The sequence below is a fragment of the Tachyglossus aculeatus genome, chromosome 17, assembly GCF_015852505.1.
Source record: "Tachyglossus aculeatus isolate mTacAcu1 chromosome 17, mTacAcu1.pri, whole genome shotgun sequence".
Taxonomy (NCBI): Eukaryota; Metazoa; Chordata; class Mammalia; order Monotremata; family Tachyglossidae; genus Tachyglossus; species Tachyglossus aculeatus.
In genome coordinates, this window is record NC_052082.1 from 14,754,291 (window position 1) to 14,773,468 (window position 19,178).

Consider the following 19,178-nt stretch of genomic DNA (forward strand, 5'->3'; position numbering starts at 1 on the left):
AGTTATGACCTGCGTATAGGTCACAGCACCTGTATATATGTATATATGTTTGTACATATTTATTACTCCATTTATTTATTTATTTTACTTGTACATATCTATTCTATTTATTTTATTTTGTTAGTATGTTTGATTTTGTTCTCTGTCTCCCCCTTTTAGACTGTGAGCCCACTGTTGGGTAGGGACTGTCTTTATATGTTGCCAACTTGTACTTCCCAAGCGCTTAGTACAGTGCTCTGCACACAGTAAGCACTCAATAAGTACGATTGATTGATTAATTGATTGATGAGTTCAAATCCCGGCTCCGCCACTTGTCAGCTGTATGACTTCGGGCAAATCACTTAATTTCTCTAGGCCTCAGTTACCTCATCTGGAAAATGGGGATTAAGACTGTGAGCCTCCTGTGGGAAAACCTGATCACCCTGTAACCTCCCCAGCGCTTAGAACAGTGCTCTGCACATAGTAAGCGCTTAAAAACTGCCATAAAAATGCTACTGATTTGAGGTAGAGAGGTGAGGAAAGGGACTGGAGAGACACAGGACTTCAGCTCAGGGGCTTCACAGAACGGTCTACCCGCCAAACCTCGCCTCCTGCCTTGATTCTACTAACATGACCACTGTTTGGGGGCCCTATGAAGGTGGTGCCCATCCCCAAATCACTGCTGCTAGATTCGTCCTTTGAGGGGATGCTGGCTTAAATTGGGGGTGAGGAGGGCAACAGGAGAGGATCTGCACAATCCAGGAGATGTGTTAAACCACTCATGGGGGAAGGGGGGCATGGTGGGGGGGAGGAGTGATGATTGATACAAGTAGGTGCTAATCACCACCCCTCCCACCAACCGCAGCGATTCATCTCAGTGTCTCAGGGGGGATTCTTGTAGATTCCTTGGGTGGAGGAGGTCATTAAACAGATGGTCTTAGTGGTGGTGGTGGTAGGGGGACATTGGATGAGGAAGTGGGTGTGGTGTCTGAGGGAGTTGTGAATGAGGTGAAATGGGAGATTAGAGGGGTGTTTTCCCCCCTTTGGGTGCTGGAGCACTCAATAAATATGATTGATTGGAGGGAATGAGAAGGCTCCCCTGCCACAGCCTCTTACAATACAGCCTCTTACAATAAATAATCGTATTTATTGAGCACTTGCTATGTGCAGTGCACTGGAGAGTACAATATAATAGACACATTCCCCGACCACCCCAGGCCTGCCATCCTTAAACCACCTTGTCAGTAGAGCGAGCTGTGGGGCACGTTATAGAGAGGGAGAGAGGAGAAGCATGCCCAGGAATGCCATTTGGTGGAGGTTGGATTCCCCCGCCATGCAAAAAGGTCATCTGGCTGGGCATGTGGTGCACACTGAGAGCGGGCAAGGCTCCCTTCCATCTCTGCTGTCACTCTGGCTGGTGTCAGCGTGACATCACGGCACTACATGTGACATCTGCACCACAGACCACATCAGGAATGGGGGTGAGGCGGCTTTAGGTGGCCTGGCTTCTGGCTATTGTGGTCCTGCCATCATCAATCGTATTTACTGAGCGCTTACTGTGTGCAGAGCACTGTACTTAGCACTTGGGAAGTACAAATTAGCAACATATAGAGACAGTCCCTACCCAACAGTGGGCTCACAGTCTAAAATCTGCCAGAGATTCAGTATTCCAATTCAGAGCCTGTACCTTGATTGGCTGCTCCTGAGTTGAAAAGGAAAGTTCAGAGATCCAGGAGATACTGTGGAGGAAAGGAAGCAGTGTGGCCTAATGGATAAAGGAGGGACCTGGGTTCTGATCCCAGCTCTGCCATTTGTCTGCTGGGTGACCTTGGGAAAGTCACTTAACTTCCCTGTGCCTCAGTTCCCTCATCTGTAAAAAATGGTGATTTAAGACTGAGCCCTACGTGGGACAGGGACTGTGTCCAATCCGATTTGTTTGTATGCACCCCAGCACTTGGTACAGTGCCTGGCAACATAATAAGCTGTTAACAAATAGCACTATTTTATTTCCTAAAGGAATTGGCGATAACATGAATGTTTAAAGACAGTGGAAAATGATGCCAAGGCCATGGGCTTTTGGGGTAGGGAGGATGGTGGTCACTTAAAAGGGTTTTAAAGGGGACAGGAGGAGGTAGATCATGTTTTAAAAATGGATGCTTAGCGATAATAGCTGGCCATAACTCACTGGGCTTCCTCATGGACATTTCAGCGGCCTCTTATGAGATTGAAAAGCATATAAATGCCATTCAATCAGCCTAATATTAAGCATCTGCTGAATGCAAAACACCGCTGAGGACTTGGGGGAATGCAGTAGAAATAATCAATGGCATTTGAGTGCATACTGCATGCAGTGCACTGCTTGGGAGAGTACAAAACAGCAGAGTTGGTAGACATGTCCCGTGTTCTCAAGGATCTTACAGTCTAAGGGAGCAGACAAACATATTTACATAGAATAAGTTATTTAGTGGAACACAAATAGATATATCGCTAAGAGTCTGTATATGCCAAGGTAGTGGTGGGAAGCTAGTAATCAGGAAGTTCCTCCGGGAAGGAGGAGGGAAGGATTTCAGAAAGGCCATGAAAGTGTGTGGAAGAAGGAGGGGGGAAGGAAAATAGATCAGAGGTGAGAATTGACAGATTCGTCTGAGGAGCATAGAGGGCAGGCTGAGGAGCAGCAGCAGGTGCAGAGGGCAGATGAGTAAAGCAGAGCAGAGAGACTTGAAACCAGTGGTCAAGAGTATCTGTGATGAGGGAAATGGGTAGCCAGCTGAGGTTTTTGTGGAAGACGGACATGAACAGGTGATCTTGGCCACAGAATAGTGAAACTGGAGGCGGGGAGACAGGTAAGGAGTCTGATACCATACAGTGAGCGCTTAAGCAGGGTGGTAATCCTCTGGGTAAAAAGGAAGGGAGGAGCCAAACAGTGTTTTGGTAGGATTTGATGCCAGGCTGAACGTGAGTTAAAAGATTTTAACGATTTGAGGCAGTTGAGCTGCAGGCTTCTAAGGTAGGGAGTAAGTGTCATCAAAGATGGCCATGGTGGAAACAGTAGCCCTTTTCTCTACATTGCAGATGTTTAACCTTCAGTATTATTCACTTCATTTTTTTTACCTCATTTAATGGATATTGCCATTTCAGATAGTCAGTTTTAAGAATTCCCTTTTGAAAAAAGACCTTAGTATTCTTTTACGTTTCTGAGAACTGACAGGACGTGTTGCAGGCTTCTCCCACTTGGATTTAGTTTCCCCCGTCTTTCTGATCAGTTAAAACCAGGGTTTCTGTTTAACTTGTTCACTGTCTTCTTGCAGGCCCGTCCAATTCTGGGCCCTTGCTCTGGGCAGGTCTGTTCCTGACCCATCCTGTGGCTGCTCCCTGGGATTTGCAGGATTTTAGGCTCACCCCATGGCAGAAGCCCTGAAAAGCAGCCTCTTAGTACAGAATATGGAGTCAGGCTGCCAGGCAGTGGTAGCGGCTGGCTGTTACTGTTGTTCTTGAAAGAGAAAAATCATTCCTTTGTGTCCCTTTTCTCCTGTCCTGTATTCTTCTCCTCTCTACTCTTGGATCGAGATCTCTGCCAGCCATCACTGTATTTACAAGAAGCAGAATTGTGGTCACCCGTACAATTCCCTCGTATTCTATCATTTTTAATGTTTGGGGCGGATATCTTACAAAGTTTTATTATTAATTTGCAGCTTTTAAAAATTCAGCCCATGTAATAATAATAATGATGGCATTTATTAAGCGCTTACTATGTGCAAAGCACTGTTCTAAGTTGCTGGGTGGGGGATACAAGGTGATCAGGCCACGTGGGGCTCACAGTCCTCATCCCCATTTGACAGATGAGGTCACTGAGGCCCGGAGAAGTTAGGTGACTTTCCCAAGGTCACACAGCGGACAAATGGTGGAGCCGGGATTAGGACCCACGATCTCTGACTCCCAAGCACAGGCTCTTTCCACTGAGCCACGCTGCTCCTCATCTCCACTCCCTTCTGCATCACCCTGACTTGCTTCCTTTGCTTTTCCCCCTCTCCCAGACCCACACCACTCATGTCCAGATCTATCATTTATTTGTATTGATAATAACGATGGTATTTAAGCGCTTACTAAGCGCCAAACACTGTTCTAAGCGCCGGGGTAGATACAAGATCATCGGGTTGTCCCACGTGGGGCTCACAGACCTCATCTCCATGTGTGGGCAGGGAACACGTCTACCAACTCCAGTGCTTAGAACCATATCCTTCAAACAGTAAGCGGGCAGTAAATGCCATTGTGCTGTAGCAGAATGAGTAGCTGCCTCAAAATGTAAAACCACTGTGACCGGGCACAACTGATACCTCACAGAATGTCCAGTCCTAGCCCCAAAATAGGAACTGATTCTTTCTAGAAACTCATATACAAACTTCTGTAAAGTCACGTGGATTGTGAAAGAGAATTAGGAGGAAATTGTATGAACTTAAAAATCTAGGCAACATAAAGTGCACCCTTTCTCCACTCCATCCAAACTGTTACCATGCCGATCTAAGCACTTATCCTATCCCAAAGTGACTACTGCATCTGCATCCTGCTGACCTCCCAGCCTCTTGTCTCTCCCCACTCCATTCCGTGCTTTACTCTGCTGCACGAATTGTTGATCAACAAAAATGTTCACATCACCCCACTCCTCAAGAACCTCCAGTCACCTCTGCATCAAACTCCTCACCAGTGGCTCTAAAAGCACTCAGTCAGCTTGCTCCATCGTACCTCGCCTCATTAACCTCCTTCAGCCCAGCCCACACACTCTAGCGCCTGTGTACTTTGGATGCTGAGAATCAGGAAAGGCATTTTGGAGAAAGTGGACTTTCAGAAAAATTAGTGAATGTCAGCCTTGAACTATGACTCAATCTGTCTCATATGACAAACACTTTGTCACTGCTCCGGACAGAGGTTTCCTCCTCGGATGGTGAATTCTGGTTGTGTTTTCTGTTCGGTTGTGTAATTATCAATAGCTCACCCAGTAGTCTGTCTACAATAGGGACAATGTTGAGCCTAAGGCATTTACCATAGAAATTGAGCAGGGCCCCAAGAAGGGCGTTGAAGGTAGAGAATAGGGGTTACTAGATGTGCTTCCTTCATGCTTCGTTTAGTTAGTACCTCATGTGTTGTGATGGTGTGGGATTTGGCCCATTGGTTCACATCTTGATTCCGTGGGTGTCACCCTATTCCAACTCCAGGCAGAGACTTCAATCAGTCAGTTGCATTTATTGAGCATTTACTGTGTGCAGAGCGCTGTACTAAATGCTTGAGAGAGTACTATATGAGAGTTCGTAGTCATGTTCTCAGCCCAACAGTGAGCTTCCTGAACTGCTCCCGCTTTCTATAAACCCCTTACTAAGTTCCAAGTGGCCCTTTTAGTTAGAAGAATTGTTTGGCAGAACTCTAAAAGCCTCTGGTTGAAACCTTTTGTCATTTAGGTAAAGGGCAGTCAATTTTCAGATATGAAACTACTTATGTCCTTGGAAAAGTACTCTTTGTGAAACGGTAACTTGAGTCAAAAGGAAATGGATTCAGTTCTCGGAATTACTTTTCATAATGTTTAGCTAATGTTCAGAAGAAGTATGTAGATAAAACACTAACATTTTTGTCTCTTCCTCTTTGTGTATTGGCCTGTTGGTCTTTGTGTTTATGCTTTACTTGACCTTCCTGGGGTGCTTACTCTTCTATCTTTCCCGTTTAAATGTGCATGTAGAATTTTCCTGGGGAAATGGGAACCGTTGTGACTCTATGGGGAAGAATGCGTAATCCCTCTTGCCTCTGGGCATTGCTGAGGTTTCTTTGACCACAGCCTAGAGCAGTAGCTTCCAGTTTAGACCAAAACCTGCTCTGTGAAGGGAAACTAAGCACCTGGGAAGGGGTTTGAGTCCCAGGAGAATGTTAGTTGCATTATGTTGAAATTGTACTTCTTACCGCACTTTATAGTCACCTCCTAGATAATGTTTTGGGCAGGGCTCACACCTAAATTTGTATAGGGAATGTACTCTAGGAAGAAGAGTGTTTAAGCAGGATGTTTGAAAGAAGACCCTGGGCAAGTCATTTTTGTGCCTGTTTCCTCATCTGTAAAATGGGGATTAAGACTGTGAGCCCCATATGGGACAAACTGATTACCTTGTAGCCCCCCTCAGTGCTCAGAATAGTGCTTGGCACATAGTAAACACTTAATAAATGCCATCATTGTTATTATTATTCATTCAGTCATATTCATCGAGTGCTTACTGTGTGCTGTACTGTGTATTAAGAAGTTGGGAGAGTACAGTACAACAATAAAAAGTCAAATTCCCTGTCCCTATTCATTCATTCATTCAATCGTATTCATTGAGCGCTTACTGTGTGCAGAGCACTGTACTAAGTGCTTGGGAAGTACAAGTTGGCAACATATAGAGACGGTCCCTACGCAACAGTGGGTTCGCAGTCTAGAAGGGGGAGACAGACAACAAAACAAAACATATTAACAAAATAAAATAAATAGAATAAATATGTACAAGTAAAATTAATAGAGTAATAAATAAATAAATAGTGTAATGAAAGCACTGTTCTAAGCACTGGGGTGTTTACAAGGTGATCAGGTTGTCCCACAGGGGGCTCACAGTTTTAATCCCCATTTTACAGATGAGGTAACTCAGGCACAGAGAAGTTAGGTGACTTGCCCAAAGTCACACAGCTTGCAGTTGGCGGAGCCCGGATTTGAACCCATGACCTCTGACTTCAGAGCCCCGAGCTTACAGTCTAGATAGTGTCAGGTCATAAGCACTTAACATGTTTACCCACTCTGTTATATTGAACTCTCCCAACCATTTAGTACATTTAGCGCTTTGATAAAATTGTTTTAAAAATACCATAAGAAGAAGATTGATTCTGACAACCATGGTCTGGGGAAGATTCTGTTCTTTTGTTTCAAAAGGAAGATGTAGGAATTCAGGCAATACCATAGAGAGGCTTTGGGCTACAGCTTTTGAGAAGAAGGGTTAGCGTAATCAATTAACAGTATTCATTGAAAACTAATCCTTCTGTACCCACTTAGGTAACTACTTAACTATTTGTCTTGTCTTATGCCGTCCAGTCGTCTCCACATCATTCCCAGAATGTCCCACCTCCATCTGCAATCGTTCTGGTGGTGAATCCATGTAGTTTTCTTGGTAAAAATCCAGAAGTGGTTTACCATTGACGCCTTCTGCACAGTCCACTCGAGTCTCTCTACCCTCGACTCTCTCGCTGCTGCCTATAGGACATACTTGAGTGCTATTCTGTCTGTCTTAAAATCTAAAGTGGGCACTTTGCTTTGGAGACCAGGCATGACTTCACCAAATGCACTGGTAATTAACTACCTGTCATCGGTGGAGAGGCAAAAGATTTCATAAACATTGCCAGAGTATTAACCTTCATTCATTCATTCAATTGTATTTCATCATCATCATCATCATCAATCGTATTTATGGAGCGCTTACTGTGTGCAGAGCACTGTACTAAGCGCTTGGGAAGTACAAGTTGGCAACATATAGAGACAGTCCCTACCCAGCAGTGGGCTCACAGTCTAAACGGGGGAGACAGAGAACAAAACCAAACATACTAACAAAATAAAATAGAATAGATATGTACAAGTAAAATAAATAAATAAATAAATAGAGTAACAAATATGTACAAACATATATACATATATACAGGTGCTGTGGGGAAGGGAAGGAGGTAAGATGGGGGCGATGGAGAGGGCTTACTTATTGAGCGCTTACTGTGTGTGGAGCATTTATTCATTCAGTCGTATTTATTGAGCGCTTACAGTGTGCAGAGCACTGTACTAAGTGCTTGGGAAGTACAAGTTTGCAACATATAGAGACGGTCCCTACCCAACAGCGGGCTCACAGTCTAGAAGGGGGAGACAGACAACAAAACAAAACATATAAACCAAATAAAATAAATAGAATAAACATGTAGAAGTAAAATAAAGAAATAGAGTAATAAATATGTACAAACATATATACAGGTGCTGTGGGGAGGTGAAGGAGGATGGGGAGGGGGACGAGGGGGAGAGGAAGGAGGGGGCTCAGTCTGGGAAGGACTCCTTGGGAAAGTATAGTACAGCAATAGAGAGAGTCCCTGCCCACAATGAGCTTGCAGTCTAGGTGGGGGAGAAGGGAACTACCTTCAGTGTATCTCTCTTCCTTATTTCAGTTGAAGTAGCAGCTCATCATTAGTCAGTTGGTGATAATCCAAAAGTCCTGCGAATGGATTATAGTGTAGTGGGAATGGTATTAACTAATAACTCTGGTATTTAAGCGCTTGCCATACGCCAGGCACTGGGGAGATGCAAGCAGATCGGGTTGGACACAGTCCCTGTCCCACATCAGGTTCAGAGTTTTAATCCCCATTTTACAGATGAGGTAACTGAGACCAGGAGAAGTGAAGTGACTTGCCCAAGGTCACCCAGCAGACAAGTGGTGGAGGTGGGGTTATTCTTAATCATTAGGTGTCCACTAGGTTTAATGCACTCCCTGCTTACACTCATCAGTCATATTTATTGAGTGTTTGCTGTGTACAGAGCACTGTAGTGAGTGTATAACGGACACATGTCTTGCCCTCAACGAGCTCATAGTCATCACAGAACGCAGTCATAATAAAAATAGAATGTACAACTGAATGAACTTATCTTTGGGGCCACCCTTATTTACCCATCACCTGCTCACTTCCCTTCTGTTGTTCTGCCCTAGTGGCAAGAGCCCGGGTTCTAATCCCATCTCAGCAACTTGTTTGCTGTGTGCCCTTGGGGAAGTCACTTAACTTCTCTATGTCTCAGTTACCTCATCTGTAAAATGGGGTTTGAGACTGTGAGCCCCCTGTGGTACAGGGATTTGCTCAACCTGTTTATGTTGTATCTATCCCAGCACTTAGAACAGTGCTTGGCACATAATAAGCACTTAGATACCATAATTTAATTTTTTCTTAACTGAAATGCACTATTTAGACCATTGATTTCAAAAAAAAATTGCTGAGATCGCACTTAAGCTTAAAATAATTTGTGAAGTATTCACAGTATGGCCCTGAAAAATCCTCCATTTCACTCTGTCCCCCAGCTTGGTCTGGTCATGTGGAAAATTTCTGGCAGCTGCCTTTGAGAAACAATCAATCAGTGTTAATAATAATAATAATGGCATTTATTAAGCGCTTACTATGCGCAAAGCACTTTTCTAAGCACTGGGGAGGTTACAAGGTGATCAGGTTGTCCCACCGGGGGCTCACAGTCTTCATCCCCATTTTACAGATGAGGTCACTGAGGCCCAGAGAAGTTAAGTGACTTGCCCAGAGTCACACAGCTGACAAGTGGCGAAGCCGGGATTTGAACCCATGACCTCTGACTCCAAAGCCCGTGCTCTTTCCACTGAGCCACGCTGCTTCTTCTTCTCTTATTTATTGAGCACTTTCTGTGTGCAGAGCACCGTACTAAGCATCTGGGAGAGTACAATATAGAGTTGGTAGGCATGTTCTCTGCTCACAAGGACCTTGCAGTTTAGAGGGAGAGACGTTAATTTGCAGATATGTATGGAAGTGCTGTGGGGTGAATCCCAAATGCCCCAAGAGTACTGATCCAAGTGTATGGAGGCAGGAGGGAGTTAGAGGGGGGGAAAGAAGGCTTAATTGGGAAAGGCCTCTGGGAGGAGATGTGATCCTTTAAAGGTGGCTGGCATATATCCATACATCCATACTTCATGCCGCTGCCCGGATTGTCTTTGTCCAGAAACGCTCTGGGCATGGTACTCCCCTCCTCCAAAATCTCCAGTGGCTACCAATCAATCTGCGCATCAGGCAGAAACTCCTCACCCTGGGCTTCAAGGCTGTCCATCCATCACCTCGCCGCCTCCTACCTCACCTCCCTTCTCTCCTTCTCCAGCCCAGCCCGCACCCTCCGCTCCTCCGCCGCTAATCTCCTCACCGTCCCTCGTTCTCGCCTGTCCCGCCATCGACCCCCGGCCCACGTCCTCCCCCGGGCCTGGAATGCCCTCCCTCTGCCCATCTGCCAAGCTAGCTCTCTTCCTCCCTTCAAGGCCCTGCTGAGAGCTCACCTCCTCCAGGAGGCCTTCCCAGACTGAGCCCCTTCCTTCCTCTCCCCCTCGCCCCCCTCTCCATCCCCCCCATTTTACCTCCTTCCCTTCCCCACAGCACCTGTATATATGTTTGTACATATTTATTACTCTATTTATTTTACTTGTACATATCTATTCTATTTATTTTATTTTGTTAGTATGTTTGGTTTTGTTCTCTGTCTCCCCCTTCTAGACTGTGAGCCCACTGTTGGGTAGGGACTGTCTCTATATGTTGCCAACTTGTACTTCCCAAGCGTTTAGTACAGTGCTCTGCACACAAGTAAGCGCTCAATAAATACGATTGATGATGATGATGATACATGGAGCGGGATGTAGTATATGGGGAAGGGGTCTGGGGGAGAGTTGAGATTGGGGCCCGGTGAACAAACTGGTAGAATTGACAGACACGCCCACAAGGAATTTACAGTCTAGAGACTCATGTCTTTGAGCTAAATGACTATTGAGTCGAAGCAAAAGGGTTTGGGTTCTCCAAGCAGGGTGGCGGGATGACAGCTTTCTATTTAGCATGATAACCATCTCCCCCATCTAGACTGTGAGCCAACTGTTGGGTAGGGACCGTCTCTATATGTTGCCGACTTGTACTTCCCAAGTGCTTAGTACAGTGCTCTGCATGTAAGCGCTCAATAAATGCGATTGAATGAATGAATGAATAAATAACCATTAAGTCTAGACCCAGAATGCTGCTCCTATCCCTTTTTCCTTCCCTTCTTTCTGTCTCTAGGCACATGATCTGTCTCAGGTTCATCCAAGGGTCTCTTTTCCGGCCAGGGGACAGGATTAGCGGGGTGCACCTTTGCAGCAGTTTTCCATCACCCTTTTCTCACCAAATCCATGCTGACAATGGACATACTGTAGGGTGTTTCCTCCCACACTGATGGAATCAACTGGTGCTAAATGTGACAGAATGTGATGGGGGGTGGGGGGCTGGGGCGGGGGATGAGAAATTGTTTTGTTTTTTGGGTTTTTTTGAGAAAGGTTTTGGAATATGGAGAACAATAGTCTCGTCAGGTGTGAAGGGAGGGAGTTCCAGATGAAGAAGCAGCGTGGCTTGTTCAATAGAAATAATAATAATAATAATAATAATAATAATGATATTTATTAAGCACTTACTACGGGCTTGGGAGTCAGAGGTCATATGTTCTAATCCCGACTCCACCACTTGCCTGCTGGGTGACTTTGGGCAAGTCACTTCACTTCTCTGTGCCTGTTACCTTATCTGGAAAATGGGGGTTTTCCATGTGAGCCCCATTTGGGACAACCTGATTACCTTGTATCCCCCCCACCCCCAGTGCTTAGAACAGTGCTTGGCATATAGTAAGTGCTTAACAAATGCCCTCATTATTATATTAAGCGCTTAGTACCGTGCTCTGCACATAATAAGCACTCAGTAAATATGATTAAATGAATAGGAGCAAGATGTCAGCAGTGAGACATGGGAAACGAGGTCCAGTGAGTAGGTTGGTGTGAGAATTGAGGTGTTATGGGGGGAGAGCTGATTTACTACCTTCAAAGCCAATGTCAGGGGTTTCTGCTTGATGCAGAGAGGAATGAGCAACCACCAGAGGCATGTGAGCAGAACAGAATTTTAGGAAAATGATTCAGGGAGCCAAATGTATGGACTGGATAATAATAATAATAATAATGGTATTTGTTAAGTGCTTACTCTGTGCCAAGCACTGCTCTAAACACTGGGGTAGATACAGGGTAATCAGGTTGTCCCATATGAGGCTCACAGATGAGGTAACTGAGGACCAGAGAAGTTAAGTGACTTGCCCAAAGTCACACAGCCAATAAGTGGCGGAGCTGTGATTAGAACTCATGACCTGACTCCCAAGCCCGTGCTCTTCCCACTGAGCCACACTGCTTCTCCATTGGACTGGATAGGGGAGACAAAGAACCTGCTGCACTAGCTGAGTGTGAATCAGAGCAAGACCAGTGTGGCGGCCTTTCCGTGGAGGGGAAAGGACGGATTCTGGAAATAGGGAGGAAAAATTGACAGCCTAAATATCGAGGTTGAAGGAGAGGGGGCATGTGTGTTGGGGGAGCATCAAGGGGAATGCCAGGGCTTTAGGCTTGACAGGGAGGGTGGTGGTCACTATGACGGGGAAAACTAAGAGGAGAGGATTTGTAAAGGAAGCTGAGTTGAGCACCTCGAGTGTACATCATCATCATCATCAATCGTATTTATTGAGCGCTTACTATGTGCAGAGCACTGTACTAAGCGCTTGGGAAGTACAAATTGGCAACATATAGAGACAGTCCCTACCCAACAGTGGGCTCACAGTCTAAAAGGGGGGAGACAGAGTACAAAACCAAACATACTAACAAAATAAAATAAATAGAATAGGTATGTACAAGTTAAATAAATAAATAAATAGAGTAATAAATATGTACAAACATATGTACATATATACAGGGCTGTATAGGGTGTACAGCCTGGGCTGATCGTAATTGTGGCTATGGCCTGAAGGCAGGGGGAAGTGCAGGAGGTTAAACTGGAAAGTCATCAGCATAACTTCCATATCCGGTTCATTCAAGTGTCTGTCCTCCAGCCAGGTGACAGGATTAGCTGGATACAACTTTTTAGCAACTCCCCTCCACCCTGATGGAATCATCTGGCTTGATTAACTGGACCGTGAGAGGAGAGGGAGGGGTGTCAAAGGTGGCCACACATCTCTTTGCCATGAGCGATGTATTAAGGAGTGGGCGAACAGCACATTCGGAGTAGGGCTGGCCTGGGAAACAGAGGACCCGGCTTTTAATTCTGGCTCTGCTAGTTGCTAACTGTAAGACTTGGGGTAAGTCACTTAACTCCTCTGTGCCTCAGTTTCCTCATCTGGAAAATGAGGATTAAATGCCTGTTCTGTCCCCCGCCTGTCATTAGACTGATCACCCACTTTTGAATTATTTGGTCGGCGCTTTGAAGTTCTGTTAACATATAATGTTGTCTTAGTGTCCAGTGTGCCTCAGAGGATCAGTCTAGCAAATCTAAAGTGTGTGTTTACCTGTATTAAAACAATAACTGTAGGTTTTTAATTTATTCTTCTATTTGAAGACTGAAATTCCCCACCGGGTAGATGTTTGTGTGTGTGGAGAAGTGGAACACCCCCTCCACCCCCAGCCTTTTGCCCCAGTTCCAGTCCCACAGTCAGGACTATCTTGTTATGTTAATGTACTTTTTTGCAGCACCGGTAACTTTGCTTTCTTGTCTCAATCCTTCCGAAGCTTCTGCAGAAAGAGGTGTCTCCTTTCTCAATTGCAGTGCACTATGCTGGAGTATCTGTGGCAGTTGCTTCCGGGTTTTCAGATGGGATGTTCTAACATCATTGCATGGTTGTGCCAAAACCACAATTTTGAGGATGCGGGGGGTATTTCAGAATGATATCTTTTGACTCTTACGTAATAACTACATTATAGCAACAAAGGGCATTGACAGTAATTTAGGTTACATGAGTAGATCGAATGTGGAATCAAAAAGCATGTCTTCGTCTCGTGTGAACCACCTGCATTTTTTCTTCAGGGACCTCTTTGCAAAATGTGGCTCTGGGTGATACAAGCTTTCTGTGTCCTTGTGGTCATCGATTCGGGAAAAGGTAAGGCTTGGATTAACTCATATCACTGAACGAATTGCTCTGGTTTAGTTCTTTTTTCCTCAGACTGGTAGAACTCTAGACTGTAAGCTTATTGTGGGCAGAAAATGTATCTGTTTATTGTTGTATTGTACTCTCCCAAGCAATCAGTACAGTGATCTGCACATGGTAAGCACTCAATAAATACGATTGCATATGATTGATTGAATGAATGAACAAACTCTAAATGATTTCCCAAACTGAGTACCTTTTTTGGAAGAAATTTTTCATACAATCACTCTTCTACTTCCTCTTAAAATGAAGACTCAAAAATATTGAAAAGCGAATTTCTTGCTCTTCAGGCATTCATCTTCCAGCCTCTGCTCAAGTATGTGGGTAGGCTGATCTCCTTCTTTGCCTCACTGTCTAGTAGTGATCCCCACCTAACAAGATGAGTTACTTTGGTTTTCCTGGCTTTCACTTAACGCTTTTGCCTTTTCCTTTTCCCTCATGTCCCCAGTGGGAGAACAAACGTTAGATGTCGAAGGGAAAATGCCGTTGCTCTGACTCTCAGAGTTTCAGGAGACCCAGGGGCTCTCTTTAGGACCTCCTTTCCCAGTATTGGGAGGTGAGCAGGGAACCTAAAAGTCCCTGGATCTCCAGAGACTTTCCTGGGCCAAAAGCCATAACATTGACATTTTCTCCAGGCTGGGACCCTGGGGGTGACTGGCCGCTTATGGAAGTTCACCAATCCTTCGGTGATACTTATTGAATGCTTACTGTGTGCCGAGCTCTGTACTAAGCCCTTGGGAGAGTACAGTACAATAGAGTGGGTGGGCACCATTTCTGTCCTTGAGGAGCTTACAGTCTAACTGGGGAGACTGGGCATTAAAATTACAAGCGGGGGGAAGGAATGGAGTTTAAAAGATATGTACTTGATGGTACGGAAGTGGTGAAATCAGTACCTGAGTACAGTGGTCACTCAGAAGTGCTGAAGTGGTAGGAGCTTGGAGAGGTGAGTGATTTTGAAGAAGGCTGTGGGAACGTATGTGTGTGTGGGGGGAGGTTGTTTGTTTTTTGCTTTATTGTTTTAAAGAGCTTTGAAGATGGTGGGAAGTAGTGGTCTGCCAGGTAGTGGGAGGGAGTCCCAGGCAGGAGGAAATAACTACCTGAGTAAGTCCAGGATAGCCCAGAACTAAATAAAAAAAAAATCAAGATTTATTAGTTATAACACTAGTAGTGGTATTTGAGCACCCACTGGGTACAACAGATTGTACTACGCCTTTGGGAAAGTACAGTTGCCAAAAAGAGCTTAAACTCTGAGGGAGGTAGATATAAATGATTATCATCAGTGGATTACAAATGGTGGCGGTATTAAGTGCTTACTATGTACCAAACATTGTGCTAAGTGGATATGTCAGGTTGGAAACAGTTCTTCTGCCACTTGGGCCTCACTTGGGCCTTGCTCCCAAGAGGCAGGGGCAGTGGTTATTTTCTTATTTTATAGGTGGGAAAACTAAGGCACAGAGGTTAAGTGACTTGTCCAGTTTCCCACAACAGACAAATGGTGGAGCTGGTATTAGAACTCAGGTCCTCTGATTTTCAGGCCTGTACCCTTTCCACTAGGCTGTGCTGCTTCCCATGAGTTTGTAATTCAAGTTATGTACTGTGAGAGGGTATAAATAAAGTACATAAATTCCAGAGATGACTGTTAGGCTACTGTGACTCTGGGTGTTGGGAATTAATCTGGTAAGGCTCATTGGAGGAAGTGGGGTGTTAGGAGGGTTTGAATAGAGTTATATAAACCACCACTGTGGAGACAGACTTTCAGGAAACTAGAACTGCCTTAAATCAACGGATAGTATTTGAGTACTGTGTGCTGAGCGCACTACTAAGGTCATAGGGGAGCTGATCCTAACAGCCAAACTGAGGATGTGAAAACTATTTCAAAGAGGGATTTGGCCAACATCTCTGTCCCCAGTTCAGCCATATCCAGAGGGCTGCGGAAAAGAGGGCGGGCAACAAGGTGAGCTGGTCAGGGGGCACAAGCCACCAAGCAAGACTTGTGAGAAGCAGCATGGCCTTGTAGATGGAGCAATCAATCAATCAATCAATCGTATTTATGGAGCACTTACTGTGTGCAGAGCACTGTACTAAGCGCTTGGGAAGTACAGGTTGGCAACATATAGACAGTCCCTACCCAACAGTGGGCTCACAGTCTAGAAACAGGAGCATTGACCTGAGAGTTAGCAGGACCTGAGTTCTAATCCTGCTGGATCTGCCACTTATCTACTGTGTGACCTTGGGCGAGTCACTTCACTTTTCTGTGCCTCAGCGACTCATCTGCAAGATCGGGACTAAGACTGTGAGCCCCCCATGGGACATAGACTGTCCAACCTGACTAGCGTGTATCTTCTCCAGCGCTTAGCACAGTGTCTGGCAAATAGTAAGCATTTAACATATGTCATATTTGAAACAGACTGTTTTTTAGACTGAGCCCCATGTGTGGTCCCATCCGATTATATCGTGTCCTACCTAGTACATTTTACAGAGGACAAGTGAAGTGTCACATAGACAAAAGGCCAAGCTGGGTTTAGAATCCAGATCCTTCTTCCAACCCTGCTGTATCCACTCGGCCATGCTGCTTAGTTGCTTTTGAGTTGGTCGATATAGTTCCTGCTCACTAGGAGCTTAGTGTAGTCACATGCAAGGAATTCCCTAATGCCAGATAGTGAGAACATTTGTTACGAAAGAAAGTGCTGAGTGTCCTTACTGTAGTCAGTAAACAGTAAGCAATCTAGTTTCAGGATGACAATATAATATCTATAAGAAAGGCCCTTAGGGCTTTGGATTTTCTTTTTTTTTTTTTTTTTGACTTCCACATTTTAATGTGCCTTTTTTTCTGGATTCCCTTACAGGAGGACTCATTAAACCATGTGGGCACATTGTTCCAGAATCAGCAGTCCTAGAGCTCGGCTCTAATTTCACAGCCGTTTGTATTCTTTATGAAGAGTGTCTGGAAACTAACTATGAAGAGGCAAGCCAAATTTTCTGGAAAATGAAAAACAAACACGTTCCTAAACAGCAGTACACAGTTATAAATAGAACGGCTTCAAGTGTTAGTTTTCGTAATATACTTTCATTAGATAGTCCTCTGACATGCAACTTATTAAAATATGGCCAACTGGAACAGAACATTTATGGGATCCAAATCAAATTGGGATGTAAGTTTGTTTCTCTTTATTATGTCTCTTTATAACTTGAAATAGGCTTGATCATCTGAGCTTCTAGGAATATTGCTGCCAACATCTGAAAGTATTTTAAGTGCCGTAATGTAAGTTTTTGAAATCTGAGTCTGTCAAAGGGCAGCCACTCCCCTCCCTCGTCAGTGCTTGTGCTTAGTGGTTGAGGTGGATGACCTTGTCAGTGTACACCCGTCCCTTCCTTCGTCCCACTCTGTATATGCCACAGTCCATCTTATTTTTCCTGATTTCACATATTAAGTCAGCCTCCCCTGATGGAATATGAATGCCCGATCGGCAGGAAGTACGCCAATGTTTGCGTTCTCTTTCCAAGCACTTAATGTAGTTCACCGCATTCAATTAACACCATTGCTACTACCACTGAGGCTGCAAAGGACCACCAGTGCTCTTCCCAAGTAGCCAGTAGAATTTCTGTGGGCCCGTGGCACCACTTCCACCGAACCACCTCCTTGGCAACAAGAATCCTGAGACCTTTGTCTCATCGGTCCAAAGGACTGAGGTAGCACTACGAAGCCTCGACACTGGTTTGCCCTGGGAGAACAGTATTCCTCTGAGACTCTCTGCAAGGCAGCCATATCTCTCAGGTCAGCTGACAGTCAAAATTAGTAATCAATTCGCACCTCAGCTCGAAGACAAGGTGAATCAACAAAAGTCCCCCTGTTAGCCACCCTTGACAGAGACTTTTGGGATGCTGAAATGCATACTTAGGATGAAGCTTGGGTTAGTTTTGCACTCTTGGCTTCTCTTCACCCCCTTTTCTCCCACCAGCCCCCTTTTCTCTCTCCTCTGTCTCCCCTTCCCCACTCCCCACCCCCACCCCGTTATAATCAACAGTTGAGTGTACATTGAAATTCACTCGCCACCAATTAGTACAGGTATAGGCAAGAATTGGGAAGAGCATGGAGATGTAATCATGGGGAAAGTTGGACAGAAAACTTCCAGTTTGTCAAAAAAAGGTCTCTCTCCGTAAAGAGTTGTTATCCTCTTGTATATATCTTGCCTGATTTTTTTTTCCTGCTAAGTTAAACTCCATATTCCTGTAGCAAAATATGGCTCATTTAAATGTTAATTATTTTGTTACAGTGCCTCCGGAGAAGCCTACAGGTTTGAACTGCATGGTGAATGAGAACGAAAAATTGTTATGCTGGTGGAATCCTGGAAGGGAAACCTATTTAGATACCCACTTCACATTAAACTACAACTGGTACATAATTTGTGTAAATGAGTCAAACGTTATCATTGATCCTCTTTGTTTTAGAATCACTTTACCAAGATAAATTCAGCTTTCTCTTCATTTCTTTCATTTGGCTGTATCTTCACCTTGATCAGTTCATCTCTATTTTAAATCTGCTCCTCTTTCCACTTTGGAAAAGAAAATCCATCTGTTATATGTACTTACTGTATATGTAAGCACTACTATATTTAGCACTACTAAGCACTAAAACATTTATTCTCATATCCTAGGTTTAGCAGTTAACTCTTTTTTTCCCTAAACCATAAGTGGGGGTGTGTGAATAAATATTCTCACCCAACACACTCCATTTGATAAAGGATGGAAAGCTTTTTTGGTTACTTTAAAGTGTATATTAGCTATTAAAAATTTGCTCAAATCTCTCTAGTCTAATGCCTATCACTATTCAAGTGTGTTTTTTTTTTTTTAACTTAGCCCCATAATATAAGTCTTTTACTTTTCTTTACCTTTTGGTTTAGGTCTGGGCCAGGGAATAATGACACCAGAGAAGTCTGTGTCCCACCAGAAGGCGTCAATAACACTTGTACATATTCAGGCCTCGTTGTGTACTTCATCTACACTAATGTCTGGGTTGAAGCGAAGAATGACCTTGGCATGGTCACATCTGATGTGATCACCTTCGACCCCATAGATATTGGTAAGTATGGAACTTGAATTTTGGGGTAATTCAATCCATGTAAAGTGGCCTCTCAGTGAATCTAAGGAAACTGTTTTTTTTTTTACAACATTTATTCCTGACTTTATCGATTGTGATATTAAGCCCATACTAAGTGCTGACCATAGAGGTTGTTCAGCCCCTAGTTACAGGGGTTCTCATGTTCCAATATTATATGCTTTTTAAAAAATGAAACTGTAGGTTTACTCAAAGCGCTTTGTAGTTCCTCCAAAGGAAGCCATCCCTGTTAAGAATTAATACGTTTAAGGAATGGTGTGTGGGAAGTGGAGAGAGAATCTGGAAGATCACTTAAGTGGGAGAGAAATATATTCA

At 44.3% G+C, this 19,178-nt stretch overlaps 1 protein-coding gene across 3 annotated transcripts in view; it reads left to right on the forward strand.

The window, feature by feature from the left end:
* Window positions 1-19,178, forward strand: part of IL6ST (interleukin 6 signal transducer) — a 51,736-nt gene that overhangs the window by 12,768 nt on the left and 19,790 nt on the right. For all 3 annotated transcript variants that reach the window (XM_038758864.1, XM_038758865.1, XM_038758866.1), the window contains 4 exons: window positions 13,627-13,699; window positions 16,594-16,899; window positions 18,022-18,142; window positions 18,649-18,827. In XM_038758864.1, the coding sequence (XP_038614792.1) occupies window positions 13,642-13,699; window positions 16,594-16,899; window positions 18,022-18,142; window positions 18,649-18,827 (664 nt within the window). In that variant the 5' untranslated portion in view covers window positions 13,627-13,641. The remainder of the gene's footprint in view (window positions 1-13,626; window positions 13,700-16,593; window positions 16,900-18,021; window positions 18,143-18,648; window positions 18,828-19,178) is intronic.